At 36.4% G+C, this 16,389-nt stretch overlaps 1 protein-coding gene across 1 annotated transcript in view; it reads left to right on the top strand.

The window, feature by feature from the left end:
- The window catches only part of LOC149065612 (uncharacterized), an 83,175-nt gene that overhangs the window by 25,122 nt on the left and 41,664 nt on the right, over positions 1-16,389 (top strand). The window contains exon 2 of the mRNA XM_089253965.1: positions 4,446-4,517. Within this exon, the coding sequence (XP_089110091.1) occupies positions 4,446-4,517 (72 nt within the window). The remainder of the gene's footprint in view (positions 1-4,445; positions 4,518-16,389) is intronic.

The raw sequence follows: 16,389 nt of genomic DNA, 5'->3' as shown, positions 1-16,389 counted from the left end.
CCAAATGCTTTATTGAAGCTGATGTAGAGCAAGACTTGACAAATCGACAAAACATTTAGGCCCCAGATAGAATTTTTTGGAGCCAAGCATTTTTCCCGCGGAAAAACACGGTCCCAAATCAATCCCGACTTTTTAAGGTTTTGGTGATCGTTTCCCCCCGTTAGTAGACACACTGACATAAATTTCGAAAATTTTGGGTTGCCCCCCCCCCCCCAGGTTTCAATTTAATCACACATAAAATGTTTTATGCATCAACTCTGTTTTGTTTGGTCTCCATGGCAACTCGGCTCCTGGGATTTGTCAAGTCCTGATGTAAATTGACGAATTTTATTTTTAGATTTTTACCTATTTATTATACAGTGAAACCTCATTACAACAATACTCGATATAACGATAAATCCCTCTACAACGATATTTTTTCTTGGTCCTCAGGGTATCGTTATATCGAGGTTTCAGTGTATATACTGTATGCATATTTTTTTAATTTGTGGATCAAAGAAAATTTATTCTGCAGAAATAGTAATTTGAAAAAAAAAAACGAAAACATGTTATGTATCTCTGTTTTCAATCAATACATTGAAATATACCGAAAGCTTCAATGCATGCACCCATTGTAGTAACTTTCTGGTTGTGCCTGACCAATGCAAGTTTTTGTTTGTTTAGTCATTTTTTTGGGTCCCAACAGGGGTTGTTTCTGTAGGACCCCAAAGAAATAAAAAGTCATTCTCAGAATGGTGTAAAATGGGTAGCGGTAGCCTTTTTTGCCTACAGTTTCTTTGTTGAGGGAGGAGCACTTGGTGACGGGTTGGTCATTATCCCTGTCCCCTCTCCAGTGAAAACACATTTTTCTTTCATATTGGGACTGGGGCCAACCCTAGTATTTATTGCTTTTAAAAGCGAAGTGAGGGAAGGAGTGGTGATACACACACAGCACACTATACGGATTCTTTTCTAGTTGTTGAAGAACGAATTCCGTGACCAGCTGCAGCTGTGCTCCCATGAGGATGGACATTGGATCCTCAACATAATCCAACCTTAGAAAAATCAACCAGTTGTGTTGAAATTTAGTACGTAATTTCTTATATCAGCAAATTGGTATGGATTTCGTAATCTAAGCGGAAAGAATTATACCATTTGACTTCTGCTTGTCTGTGCCCTGTTGTGGTGTCATGGCGCACATAGAATTGGATCATACCCACATTTTTTAAGGCCGAAACACACTACACGTGAAATCACGTCACATCAGTGTAGTGTGTTTCGGCCTTTACGCTCGTTTAGCTTTCATCAGATACTCGGCGTTTTATGTGTAGTGTAGACTGGATTCCTTTCTGTATCTTTCAGCATAATGCATTACATTCTCGTTCGGTAAAACCGGGCACATGTTTTATTTCGCTGACAGTCAAGGAATGTTTTTTCTTTTTTTTTTAATGTTGTAAAGCTTGCTATGTTGCTCACTTTTCATTTCGGGATAGTAGTTTGTGGCCGCTTACGATTCTTGTCTAATATTTGATGGATTGTTTTCTTGAATCATTTACTGTAAATCTTTTTCGCTTTTCTTTATGCATTGTGTTGGATTTTCTTTTTAATTTATACGGCCCCGATTTTCCCCTTTTTATATTTTATTTTTTTGCATGTCTGATGGACTGTTGACAAGGGGGGGGGGGGGTTAAAAGTGATAGCTAATATATCTTTTCTTACCGCTAAGCATGTGTAAAATATCTTGGACGAGTTGCCCTTGCTGATGGTTGATGGTAAAACTTGGATTTCATAATATTTTTGTGAAATTATTTGGATTGTGGTAACGTGGAGCAGGTCTATATTGTGTAGGGCCATATTTCACCCAGTACTTTTACGGACTGTTGAGGATCTAAATTACTTCTTCAAGAATCAAATACAGTCAAACCTTGTTAGTGCGCCACCCGGGTGCACTCCGCTTACCGGGTAACTTTAGGAAAACCCAATTTTCCTCTTTGGGGTTCTAATGTTAAACTCCCGATAATGCGTCACAGAACTCCGTTTAAGGAGTCACTTTTGTGAACGCACTCTTTCGAAAATTACCATTCAAATCAGAAACCCTTCCTACAATATGCACGATAAGTTTAAAGTTCCCTCTTACCACGTCAAAGATCTACCTAGCATTTCAAGCAGAATCCTCCATTCCCCCCCCCCTCTTTTCACTGCATGCTTGTTGACAGATTCTTCCAATAATAGGCTATTTCTTATTTAGGAATGTTTCAGCGGGAATTTTTTTTTCCTGGCGAGTTGCGGCTTTTGATCATTTTTCGCTGAAAAAGTGTCCATAATAGAAATTCCCATGGTTTTTTTTTATTAAGAGAGAAAAAAAACAGTTCAGTTTTTAAGCCGTTAAATATTTTTGTGGGCTTGAACAAAACTTAGTTAGACGATTGTCGAGCATCTGTAACCCTGTGTTCACCCTACTGTCAGAATATTCTCCAAATTAAAAAAAAAGTTTGTTCACCTTTAAAGACAAAGCAGCGTTATAGTGGAGGAATACGAAAAATCGAATTAATAAGAAAATTTGTAGCGGGAGACGAAAACAGACAAACTTCCAATTCCCTATCTTTGGAGAAAAGGATCGTTTCTTTCCATTACCAATTCTACACAAACAGAACTCGGCATTTTTTTAGTGAAAAATAATTTTTTTTTGGAACTCATAAAATAAAGAATATTTTATTTTCATTTATGAAGTTCTAAAAGAATTAAACGGCCATAAAAGATAATACTTTGTCTTCCATAAACATGCGGAAAAATTTGCCAATTTTAAAGATCGAAAAAAGTAATGTTTTGTGTTATTCAAATGTGTAATTATGTAGCAAATAAGCATTAATTGATTAGGAAAAACTCGAGTAATCTATTTTCATGACTGAAATCAGGTTTTTTTCTGCATGAAAAAAACCTGATGACACTGTATGCATCAATAGGTTGATCAATAGGTTGACAGGAATCAGCGCAGTCATAGTTTACTATGTTTAACGAGTCACTCCGCTTACTAGGCCATATTTTTGTTCTCGTAAGAGTGACTCAATAATGAAATTTGACTGTATTAAAGAGAAACAATGTAATACATTAGGCATTTTTTTCAATCCGTGTGAAGGGCTTTATGAACGTTAATCTTTTCCGTTTGCTCACGTTTATTTCGCATACAAAAATCGTCAAACAAAAACGTCACAGTCGATCACGCTTGGTACGAAATATTTTCGCGTGTGGTGTCTAAGTTATTCTCATCAAGATTTCCCGTTTAAATCGTTTTCCTGCTTACAATGTTTTTCATGACGGTTTTTTGAAAAATATTATGAACGGGATTTGTATTTTGTTTCAGAATACAAAATGCCGTACAGTTGACGCTCGATTTTACGAACTAGTTCTCTAGTTCGAACAATACAGGCCATCCCTCGCTTTACACGATTTCGCTATAACGCGATTTTTAAAAGTTGATTTTAGGAATTCCAACCCGCAAAATTTGTCTTGGAGTTTGGGTTTAATCCTGGAAATGGACTTGCAAATATTGAAGATAGTGAAATATTTTGACGACAAAGTACGGTGGATTTGATGATGCAGCTGAGACAAATTCTCAGATATAACTTACCAAATCTCACTGATGAACAACGTTTGGTAACACATTGACAATGCCGTGAGAAATTTAATCGGAAAAAGAGGTTCCATTGAAGCTAGAATTTTAATTTTTTCGAGAAATATGCGGAATTCTCTATCTTTGCTACTAAAGTTTTTGTAAGGAGACGAAAAATGCTGCTTGTCAGCTGAATCTGGACTGTTTTATTAAAAGGTGTTATCAGCCTATCATACCGAGCTCTTCAGGAAAGAAAATATCCACACTCACTAGAATCAATCGGAAGTAGTGAAAAAAAAAGTATTAATTGAATTCATTCATATTGCCTAAATGCCCAGGATTTATTCATATAAGTTTGAATACTTAATTCATTAAAAAAAAGTTCTTTGCTGTTGAGTTAAATTTTTTAAATCCTTCTGAAATGAAAACCAACCTCCCCCTTTTGTACCTATCTTTCCCATATTACTCGATTTCGTCGTACGCGACTATTTTGCGGAACCAATTAATCGCGTAAAGCGAGGGACGCCTGTATGCCATTCTTTGAATTGAACGTCTTTCCAATTTACGAAATTTTGATTTTACGAACGGGGATCGAGTTCGTAAAACGAGCGTCTACTGTAAAGGTTGTCCATTTTTTTTTTATTCAATTGCTTTGCGAGGTGCATGAATTTCTCGAATGGGCCGGATTTTTTTCCACTTGTGTTGCAGATTATTTCGACTCGGAAATTTAAAATTATCGTGCATTATCGAATTTTGTCATATAGAAAAGGATTGCAATTACATAACTATTGATTTTCTTCGATATTTTTCATGTGAGTAAAATAAATCGATATAATCATAATTTTTTTTTTTCCAGTGACCTACAAAACAATGACATTAGTTCGGTTGATGAAGCGGCTTTCAAAGGACTGAAGAATCTCACGGAAATGTGAGTAGTTTTCTTTTTGCTCGATAATTCTTATTTGTTCCTGGAAGTATGGTGTTTGCTCTTTCATGTAGTCACTTTGGGTGTGCCTATTGAATTTGTAGGGTTTGGCGGCTCTTGCCCGGTGTCCCAACTGTGTTCTTGAAACTTGTCTGGTTTTTGTCCTGTTTTGTTAAATATCGCAGTTATAGAGAGGTTCGATTGGTAAAAATGCGATGTTGATGCCTCTTTATCGTTTGTATATTTTTTAATTGATTTCGTGTCATTCGCATCTTATACTCGTCTTATTATCAATTTACATTGCATTAAAACATTATTATAGCACGTTAATTAATATTCTACAAGCTTCTACAAATCACAAAACATCTCCGACAAAATCTTAATTGGGAAAGTTTTTTTAATTGGATAACCTTTAAAATTATCTTCCGTGAACATGCTTGTTTCGTGAATACGTATTCTGGAAAGAGACAGCGACATATCAAAACGTGTGACGTGTAAAGTCCTTCAGCTTATAAGGCTGGGATTACACGATGAAAATTTGTTAAAAGATCTTTTACAAAACTTCAAAAAATAACTAATATGCCTCTTGGTTACATGCGCTCGAATGTAACTGATACGCTTATTGCTTGTTTTCCATCTTGCACACTCATCTTTTTCGGCAGTAGATGATTTGCGACCAGCAGCTTGGTCTTTGGAAATTATTTTAAAGCAGAGAAATAAAATCAGCGGAATCAGAAATAAAAGCAGACAAATAAAAATGTACAGAGATATGCAATTGCATTTGCAAGATAAACTTTCATTAATTTAAAATTTCTGTTGAATTCTTCCAAAATTTCCAGTATATCTTTTAGAAGAGAAACCATCTTGACATTAGGAACAGAGAATTTTGACATAGTCAGTAAGCAAAGCACCAGTGAAAGAAAATTACATTACTAATGATTGAAAAAACTAATACGGTATGCACACACAGTAGACTACTGTATGTCTTTTCTTGGCAAACCTGTACTCTCCAAATGCTTACAACGGACTTTCCCACCCTTTGGGGATAAATTTTGAAAAAAAATTCTCGAAGGACATATGGCCGTCTTTCAAAAAATTAAAACCGTGTCTTTGGAGTTTGCCCGGTCTTTGTATTCTTAGAAACAAGCAATAAAAAAAATCACAAGTGTCCATAAGTGGCCACCAGCCAGCTCAATGTCTATTTTCATATGTCAGCAATCGCCCTAAAATTTATGGCTTTTGCGGTGACAGTATGCAAGAACTGTTTCAGCAACGTGTTTTCACTGTCTACAAAAATTGCGCGCATTTAATGGATGTAAATGATGTTTTTTTTAGAAGATTTGGAGTCCCAGTCGAATAATTGAGGTTTTGCGTCGAATAAATGAATTATTTTAACTTTAAAATATATAGGAAATAATTGCGGCCGAAAACAAGCGTCGTATAGCAGCGACGTATGAACGAGGTTCCACAGTATTAACAGATTAGGTTGGATTGATTGCTATCGCGTGGTTTTCGTTTCCTTTTTGAAACTGGTCATTCACTTACAAGTGGGCAATTTTTTTTTAAAGAAAAATTTTATATTATCATTAATTTATTTAAAATATTATTTGTGTTCACTCCAGACATTTTATAGACATGTCAATAAACGAGAATTTGAAAGAAAAGTCCAAAAAACAGTTTAGTATTTTCAATGTTTTCAATTCGAAGGGCACAAAGGACTCATAAATGAAAGTGAAGGACTCCTTCAATATATATATACACAGGGCCGAAACTAAGATTTTTGCCGCCCCCACAACTTTAAAATTCGATAATTTTGTAATGGTGTTCTTTGTTTCCACCTAAAACTGCCGTCCCCTAAATTTTGCCGCCCGTGGCAGTTGCCCCCCTCTAGTTCCTGCCCTGTATATATACAATACAATTTCCGCTATATCGGGTGTTTGTATCAAATTTCAACATAAGATATAATATGTGAAGAAATTAGGGCTGGTCCGATTAATCCGGTCAGTTAATCGCAGTTAAAAAGTTTAGTTGAGTTAATCGATTCGATCAAAATCAGATTAAAATTTGTGGAGTCAACTTGATTTTTTTGAAAAAACCCGATTAGATGTCATAAATCATGTTTTATACAGAACATCTTGGATAGGTGACCATAATTAAAATATTTGAATCAATATTTTCATGAAATTAGATTCAAAAAAACTTGATGATTTCAGTTTCAAATTGAGTTTAATGGGAATTTTAGAAGACAAAACAAAAATTTATGGTTTCCACTATGAACAGGCATTTTCCGTATTCTTGGAAGCACCAGCTCATCTCACAAGTACCATTCGAGAGGTTTCGAGGCAATCATGCAACAGTATAATTGAAAGTAGTTTCGAAATCAGTGACTAGTAATAAAAAATAACCGATTTCTTTTAAAAAAACGACAAGATCCAAATAAAGAAATTACAGGTTTTGGCAATTATTTTCAGCATATTAAATTGCTTGAAGCGGCAGCCGTAATTTCTTAACCTATTCCTATATTTGTTTACATGTACAGAATATGCGAGTGATTTCAAAATATATTTTTATACCATTTTAATATTATATCACAAACACTACTAGATTAAAATTCGATTAAATCGGTCGATTAATCGATTAAAACTTTTTGATTAACCAGTTAAAAATCTTAATCGATTCCCACTCCTAGAAGCAATATATATAATATATATACTGTAATTCATAGCACAGTCATGAATCATTATATAATAAGTAAACACAGTGAAATGGTATGTCTATTTCAAACACAAAAAGCTGGCCCATTTCTCTTTTCTTTAACTAGTAGTTGTATTGCAATTGAATCGTTTTTTTTTTATCAATATACTTCATATTTTTTGAGTGCAAAGAAACGATCACCATGAGGGAAGGCTAATGGGACTTCATTCTCTCCTTGGGGAGTAGCGGCATTTAAAATTTTCACAACATACATTTACTAGGAAATCGAAGTCCGCGCTCTATTCGTGGGGAGATGGTACTGGACATATCTTTCGTTAATATGCACCAACCTATCATCAAATTATAGACGTTAGATGCTATTGATTTATCAATGAATGCCGTCCAGTGCAAAACAGAATAAGCGTGTATTACATGATATTTTTTATCTGTGGGGAGACCCAACCGCATTTGAAATGTCAATGAGTTATCCTCTCTCTATATTCGAAATCTACATTTACTAGCTCAAACGGTACGGTGTTTTAGAACACGTGACTGATTTATATATGGTCCGTTATTCTTTTTATTCAAATCGAGTGTTAAATTTATACCATATAGACGAGCTGAAAAAAAAATATATAAAGTGTGAAAAAAAATTATTTGGAGAAAAACGTCCAGACTTTTCGTCAAAACCGACTATTTATTACACAACCATTGATGATCAGATACCGCAATGAATTTTTTCAGGACTGACCTGCGAACTTCATCGGCCAATGGAGTCGTTACCATAGAAATCATAAGTAAAATTTGAGTAGCCTACCTAGATTAGTGTCAGCGAAAGTGTTCCATAACACACAATGAGGCCAAACATAATATAGTATATCACGAAGATTTGTCCCACCGTGAACCATTAAATTTTCGTCCTTCCAGACACCATTAGTGCCGAATGACATCACAAAGCTGGATTAGTTGAGTAGATGAATGACGATGTCTCATTCAAAATGTTGTAGAAACATATCCTCTCAAGTTATTTGATAGAGAAACAAATAGTTTTAACAGAGAATGTCGGATAACTTCCAAAACTATGAGTTTCCTGACCCCTTCTTCAGGAATATTGCTCGAACGCTGGGACATTTAACAGCGTGTTTATAGCTTTAATCATTTTCAGTTTTACCCGAATGTTCAAGTTGATAAAAGAAATAGGGTTTTAATGAATTTCTTTGGAACTAGGAAAACGTGAAAACACAGCAAAAAAAATAAAAGAAGTATATATATATAAAATATATATATCCAGGTAACATCAATGGCCAAAAGTTTCTGACGAAAAAAGAAACAGAATAACAATATTTTGCTTCTAAGAAACAAATTTTTTGTATAGGGGCCCCTGGAAATTTATTTCATATAGGTTGGGATGGAAAAATCCAACAACCACAATGGACAATCCTGGCACCTATGGATGGAACAGAATGTATGTAGGGGTGGCACAAGCAATACATCTCTCTACAGGTCTTCCTATAAAAGAGGGAAAAATAGGGGAACGTCCATTGCCTCTCGTGAATGTGATCCACAGGCAGAAGCAGCAGCATGCCTGTCACATCGCCGAAAGATTTATGAAGCAAGAAGGCGCCAGTCTCTACGACGGGGGGTATATACATACATATATATGTAAGAAAAAAAAATGTCTAGTTTTCCGTGGGAGAAGTGATGGCCTAAACTTGGAAGTAGTACCCACCACCGCTGATCCTTTCCTCCTGCTGATGTGAAGGCGCCGAGCAAAAGGGAGGTGTGAACGCCACTACATATAAAAAGGGGAGCAAAAATTACAAGCAAAAAAGATCTGCTAGTAACCTATCCGTCCAGTCCTCGCTAAGAAATATGTAAGAAAATAATATAGGTGCATAACTATCAAGGGGGAAAAAATAATTCAACATCCAAAATTAAGAAAAAAAGCTCTTATTACCAAATAGATTAACCATGGACCAAAAATCATATCTGGTTAATCCTCCGATAACACCAGCGGTTCGTTATCTTTTACGAAACTTCAAAAACGCAAGCAATAATCATTTTTCAAGTTTTATAAAAGAACTTTCTAAATTTTATAGTGTATAATATATAGCCTAAAGGAGTTAAATATTGTGAGAATTTTCTTTTTCATAGGCTTACGCAGGATTTTCTTGGCGATGGGCGTTCATTTTTCACGGCAAAAAATATATAATTTTTTTTATATCGCTGAAGGGAGGGGGTCTGAACCTCAAAACCACGATGATGATGACTGGGGGGGGGGAGAGGGCATGATATGATGCCAATTCACATATATGCATATAAATTAGATCAGTCGGCTCTACTATTGACGCTAGCGCTCGAGTCATGCCCCCGTATCTCCGCCCATGTTCAAAACACCCTCTTCCCCCCCCCCCCCCACGTATGGCCGCAAACCATGCATGCGACCAGAAAATATTCCGGGAACGTGTAATTGAAAAATAAAATGGCAAACTCCAAGTGAACTTCTTATGGCGGCTCAGCACAAGTCTCCTCGCCCTAGCTCGAATGCCATTAGACCAGTGTCTCCCAACCGGGGTGCCGCGATATATTATGGAGATAAGTAAAAAATAATATTACGGTCCACACTTATATAAGGTCTTAAAATACATTAAATCGAATAATTACTCTTCTGTGCGTGACAGACGTATCGGATAAGTCGCCACTTGGTGGCATGGTCAGCAATGAGAAGTTTGGCCTGAGTTAGGTCTGGCAGTCCATGTACGGCCCCGTTCAGCGCACACGATCGCTAAGGAAAGAGGATTCGTTGGCTTTCTAGTTTAATGGTCTAGGTGCTCACCGGGCAAGTGAGAGGACGTGGGTTCGATTCCCCGCAAAGCTAATTTTCTTTCTTGGATTTATCTTCGCATCAGCCAGCTGCTGAAACCTTCGAAGTAATAACGGCGAGTGACACCATACACACCTTCGGATAAGCTGATAAAACCTCATTTGTCAACACTTATCATGATAGCAAGATGTAATACACATGTATTTTCCATCTCTTGAAGTGAGAATTTCGACTGGGTTGTCTCACCATTTGATTTCGCAGAGAATGCGGAGGAAAAAAATTTCACTGCTTGTGTGAACAAGGTGAATTTATTCATCTTTGCGCCGATTTCACACTCTAAGGTATGTTCACCAAGAAATGGGGGGGGGGGGGTAGCTGTGACTGCTTTTTTGGTTTGGACTGAGAAAGGAGTATTCTAATCTAATGAATAAAGCAATTAATGCACTTTTGCCCGTTTCAACATCATATATATATGCGAGCAAGATTTCTCTGTGCTATGGTGACAATAAAATACAAAGCAAGAAATATACTACTACTTAACCGTACATGCACCTCGTACACATTCCTCTATGGGATTTCTAGCGAATTGGTACATAACGGAATGTGCGTGTATGTGTTGTAAACCTAACGTGACGTTTGTTTCTGTTTAATGCTTGTTGTGTGTAGTGCTGCCATCTGTCAAGAAATAGATTGCAAGACCTTGGAGATAATTTACGTGTTTCGTTGCCAACTGTAAGGCCTGATTTCAAATACCTATTCTCTAAGCATCAATTACAAATTTCAATTTAATGATTATTCGAACAAAACTCTACTGGTGTATTTTTACTCAGTGATTTTTGTTGTAGTAAATTGTATTCTGTATTCAAGGAAGGGTGCCCCAAGTTTTAATGTCATTCCTAAGTGTGTCGCGAACTTCAAAAGGTTGGTAAACGCTGCATTAGACGTTAACAGACGATTAACAGAGAGTCCGGTACTTGGCCACGGCCGAGCGGTTTCCCCAAAGTGGGCAATATCACCGCCTGAGAGGCGTTAAAATGGTCCTGGGGCAATAAATGCTAGGGGTATTTTACATAATTTTCATCTGTTGGAAATTTCTGAGGAGAGGGGCGATAAAATCAATATTTGGATTGGTTACAGACCGGTGGTGCTCAACCTTTGGTAAACCAAAAAAATTCTTTTAAGGCTGGGTTTTTTTGAGAGGGGTATTGTTTTTCTATTAATGTGAAGCATTTTACGCAGCATACTTTGTGTCTTGTCAAAAATCCTGAAAGAATTTAAGTGCATGTGGGAAAGTTTTTATTTTTGGGCGGTTCAAGTACATATTACCACCATATCCTCACGCTGTAATTCGTGTTAGAGACATGTTGGCTGAATTGTCGCAAAATCCAAAGAACCAGTGTTTTTTATTTTTTGAAGGAAGCAAACTCTCGCGTCGGATTTCTTAAATGAAAGACATTCTGTGAAGTCGCCCATTTTTTTTTGTCAAGTCTCCCGCCCTGTTTCTTTTTCTTGAAATGATGGGGGAAAAAGTTCGCTCACTTCACTTCAATTGCTAAAAAGTATTTGACAGATGGGGCATTGGTTGCTGTTGATGAGAAGCGAATCTTTTCCCAGCGGTATTTTGGATATGCAGTGGATACCGCTTATAACGTTTTTCGAAAAACCGTCATGAAAACATTGCAGGAAAACACTTTAACCCTTTAAGAGCACTTTTTATTTTCTGCAATGTTTACTTGATAAATGTAATTGTCTGGACCTTACGAATGTGAAAACGGTGAGAATTTTTTTTAGCATCCCTCAGAAGGGTGGTGGCTTAGCGACGTAACCACCGCCCGTGTATAACGTGACTCATGAATTTTTAAGATGTCGGTTTTACATCGAAAGGGTAAATATAGTGATAATTATCTATCATTTCATTGGTAAATATTTGTAGAAAATTAAATGTTTTCAAGATCTCTTTTAGGTTATTTAAAAATATGACACATCTTCATATATAGTGTTTATTCTGATTCTATTTCGTATGATTTTGTATCAACCAATATTGAACATGAAAAAAAAAAATCTGAAATAAAATCATGACGTACAGAAAGTTATCTAAAATTATGCAATAAAAATTTATATAAAATTCGTTCATGTTATTCATTTCTTCTAACACTTTTACAAATCAGAAATTTCTGAAAACATGGAACACACCCTTCTGATAAGAATACAGTAGCACTTTACAAGTATTTCACATAGTAATTGTTGATTGGGGGCTTTCGTTTTGTTACTACAAAGGCACATCTTTTTGTCACTTTCTTTAAAAAAGAGCAAGGACACCAACCTCTCCAAAAAAGGATAATTCAGTCTCCTCACTTGCAAACATCATATTACCTCAGCAACAAGAAAATGTCATACTTGTTAGCTCTAAGTGAACCATGGTTTACCTATGAAACCACCTACAAAGTTTGAAAAAATATATATTTAGAAATTACGAATAAGTTTTCTTAGTTTTACGATATTAGCGAATAAGAGTATGGAGCTGAAATATTTACAAGTTTTGTTAAGGTTACTGATCATGTTTTTTTGAGATGAAATGATAAAAAAAAAATCAAATTTTCAGCCTTGTGTAGCTAAAGTTTGTTCACATATATAAGTTCAATAAAAAAAATTATGCTGCCATCTAATAGCTTTATTGAATGTTAAATAACCAAATATATATTTCTAAATCGATCACCACCGCCCGTCCAAGGGTTAAATGGGAAATCTCGGTAAGTATTAGTGAAAGTTGACACTACGAAAATAAGTCGAAAAACGTTCTAAGCGAGATCAACTGCAGTATGTAATGTACCTTTTTTTTCATCCATTCTTCTTGAAACTACTTTGCTACTCCGTTTTTTTTATATTTCTTTGGAATTTGGTTGTATGGGCTGTGTGTGAGTATAAAAGAATGGATGGCTTCATTACATCAAACTTCTATAGCACTTGTCTTTGCAATTTATTTTTGTTTGAAACGAACAGTCAATTCAAATTGATGGTGGAAACTTTTTTTCATAGGCTAAGAATGAAAATCTCGTGCAAATATTTAGTTTGGAAGCTATAGAAAGTGTAAAAAAAGTGAGATTTTCGAGATGTATCGTCCATGATGGCCTACCATAATTTCCTGCGTATAGTCAGTGGATTATACGTTGAAAAACCCCCGGAGTTTTTTTGAACCGATTATATATATACCGCTGTTTTATCTTCCGATTTTTTTTTCTTTTATGTTGGAATAGAAATAAATACTTTAAAAAATTTAACTGTAAAAAATATTTTTTATGGCTTATAAGTGTGAATAGAAAATTTTATTTCCACGAAAACGTGACAAACAACTCTTTCCATTCCTTGGGATTTAATTATTGATGAATGAAATTTTCACATGCGGATTATACGGTGATACTTAGTAGCAAAATTATCATCTGCGTTTTATACTCAGAAATACGGTACTTTATCGGAAGAGATCAGTATGTGCGCTGTTTTGCTTAGGTTATGAAGCGAAATAGAAACGTAAGTTTTTTTTTTTTTGTGTTTCGAGATATTTAAAAAATATATATTCAAAGCAAATGATTAAATAAGAAATATTTTCCGTGTTTCATCTCGGTGTTTGCAGGTGAGATGACCGTCAAGATTTCGTGAAGTGGAAAAAAAATTTGTCATTTTTTCCCCACGTGCTTGTTCATAAGTTTTCTTTCCCGTATACGGCTTTTTTCCCTGCTCTAATGCAGGTGTGAACTCTCTTTTACCAATTTTCTAGGAACTGCACCCGTAAAGAAAAAAAAGGGGGGGGGGAGGGGGTCGTTCTCTTTTTGCCCCATTTGCGCTTAATCCGCGTGAGGTATTTTGTGTGGTCTCTTGTTGCTGGGTAGCGCGGTTCACGTCTGAAGTGGGCTAACTGGGCGTTATTCGCCTACAGGTACATAATGGATGGAGAGGACCTTTAGAAATTTTCCTTTTGTAGTCTTGGCTTCGGTCCCTCCTCCTAGCACCTTCAATGATCTGACCCCTGCGTGTCTTGTCGCAAATGAGCTTACCTGCTCTTCTGGATGAATTGTCACAATCCATGATTTTTTTTCTCTCCCCAACTACTGTCCTGTCAAAAGATTTTGTTTTAAATTTTACTTTCTGAATTGGTGATGGGCAAACTACGGCCAGCGGGCCAGATGTGGCCTACCAAAGGTGTTCAGGTATAAAAGTATCAATACACACAACACAATAAATACCTAAGCTTACCACATTTCCTTCATGCAAATACAGAAATAGAAAATCGGGACCCATACGGTATACTACAAATTATCGCCAAAAAAATTGTCAAATGCAAGTTAAGTTGCTAATTACATCCAAAGGAATTGTCAGACAAGTAAAGTTACCAATTACATGCAAAAAAAAATTGTCAGAAGCAAGTGAAGTTGCCAACTACCGCTGAATTTGCTGAAAAATCGCCAATAGCGGGAAGTAGGGTGCTTCCACAAAACGCAAAATGGGTGGGTGAAAATTCATAATTCACCAAACAAAACGTATATGTTTGATAAATATGTTTATGAAACAAATTAATTAGTCATAATTATCACAAGATAATTTATATCATAAGTCGTGAGAAATATCATAATTATTGATTTCAAAAGTTCTCTCTCAAGTAAACCTCATCGAAAATAAGAGAGAAAAAAGGAAATTTGTTTAAAAAAAGTTGGGACGTCTAAAATTACGGAAATGTCCCGTAAAATACGGGTCATATGGTCACTGTACATACAAGTGTCTGGCAAATTAGCGATAGAAATACGCATATCTGGCTCGCAGACTGAAAAGTTTGCCCATCAATGGTCTAAACTATGCCCTCAATCATAGGTGGATACAAGGGAGGGTGGATGAACGTCTCTCCTCCCCCACTCGTTCATCAAAAGTATATTGGTGGTTGATAGAATAAATAAGAGGCTTGACGAATCCCAGGCACCAGGTCATGAAAATCTCTATTTGCGTCTAAAATTTTGTTTGGTCTTTCAATTTTCTTGTTAAATAATCAAACATCAAATGGACGTCAATAATCCCCGGAAAAGTGTGGGAAAAAAAACAACCTTATTTAGAACGTTTTTCTTGGGGAGGGGGAAGAATCATGCTTACCTTCTCCAATGGCTTATAAGTGGGAGAGCGCCAATGAAATTTAAATCAAGCCCAGAGATAGACTATCCATATACATATTGATTTTTGGTAATGTTCGGTGCCAATACCTCTCATCAGTCTCGAGTTCAAAAGGAAAGAATGGGGGTAACACCCTTACAGCGTCAATCCCGAAACATCTTGTCTTCTTGAAACCCTCTCATTTCGGCAGTCCCGAGCGCAGCTAGCTCTCTGTACAGAGCTTTGCCCGATAACTTGTTTTCCTCCCCTCCGTCCTGCCAATCAACTGCTTCAGAATATAAAAGAAGGGGGGAGAGGATGTTTCTTCTTTCCCTTTCAGGTTGTGTACGATTATACGTACAGCATGAATAACAGACGGGTGGGAACTCTGCGCCGCACTGCGCCAAAATTAACTTCTTGCGCCATCCTGCTCCGATAGGGTATTTTCGTATTTTTCTGCGCCAAATAGCGAATTTTGCCTCGGTATGCCCAGAATTTCGGAAAGGACGTCAAAAAAATTTTGTTACTCTTGCCGCGAAACGATTTGTTCCGAAAAGAGCGTGTTTTATTCCACTGTACTTCAACTATCGCCGTATTTAAACTATCGGCCCATCATTGGGCTTTCCATCGCGAAACCCCAATAATAGCCTGATATATATAACTGATGATGGTTTGCAATGGTCTTTCAGCTTTAAAGCGCAAATGCGAGTCAGTTTCCGTTTTCAAAAAAAAAGTCGCCACTGGAAGCAGCAGAATTTACTGTAGTCGATCGTCATTGCGTCAAATCCCGATGTTTCGTGAAAAAATATCCCGGGAGGGAAAAGAGCATGTCCGCCGAATTATGATTGCTAATTTAGAAACTTTGCCGAATAACGAGCGTTAAATCGCCAATGTTGCAGAATAATAGGTGTTAAATCGCCAAATAACGAGTAAGATCGCCAAATAACGAGTGTCAGATCGCTAATTTCGCCAAATAATGAGTGCTGAATCGCCAACCATCGTGTTGATTCTTCCGAAATTCTCTCCCATTTTGCAGCAATTTCTTTCTGAATATAAACAAATTGAAAACTTGATATAGAAAATTTATAATATCTTTAAAGACTAGAAAATGTTTAGCCCATTTGAAGGGCTGCTGTTCCAGACAGCAAATAGTGCCCTCAGTAAGAAAAAATCATCTTAAATAGACTGGTGCGAAAAATGTTATGACAGCCACTCTTTCAAACAAGG

Source organism: Pholcus phalangioides, unplaced genomic scaffold (assembly GCF_987345545.1).
Source record: "Pholcus phalangioides strain wild (caught in Gottingen) unplaced genomic scaffold, Ppha-v1.0 ptg000039l_1, whole genome shotgun sequence".
Taxonomy (NCBI): Eukaryota; Metazoa; Arthropoda; class Arachnida; order Araneae; family Pholcidae; genus Pholcus; species Pholcus phalangioides.
This window is presented reverse-complemented; position numbering and strand designations above follow the sequence as displayed.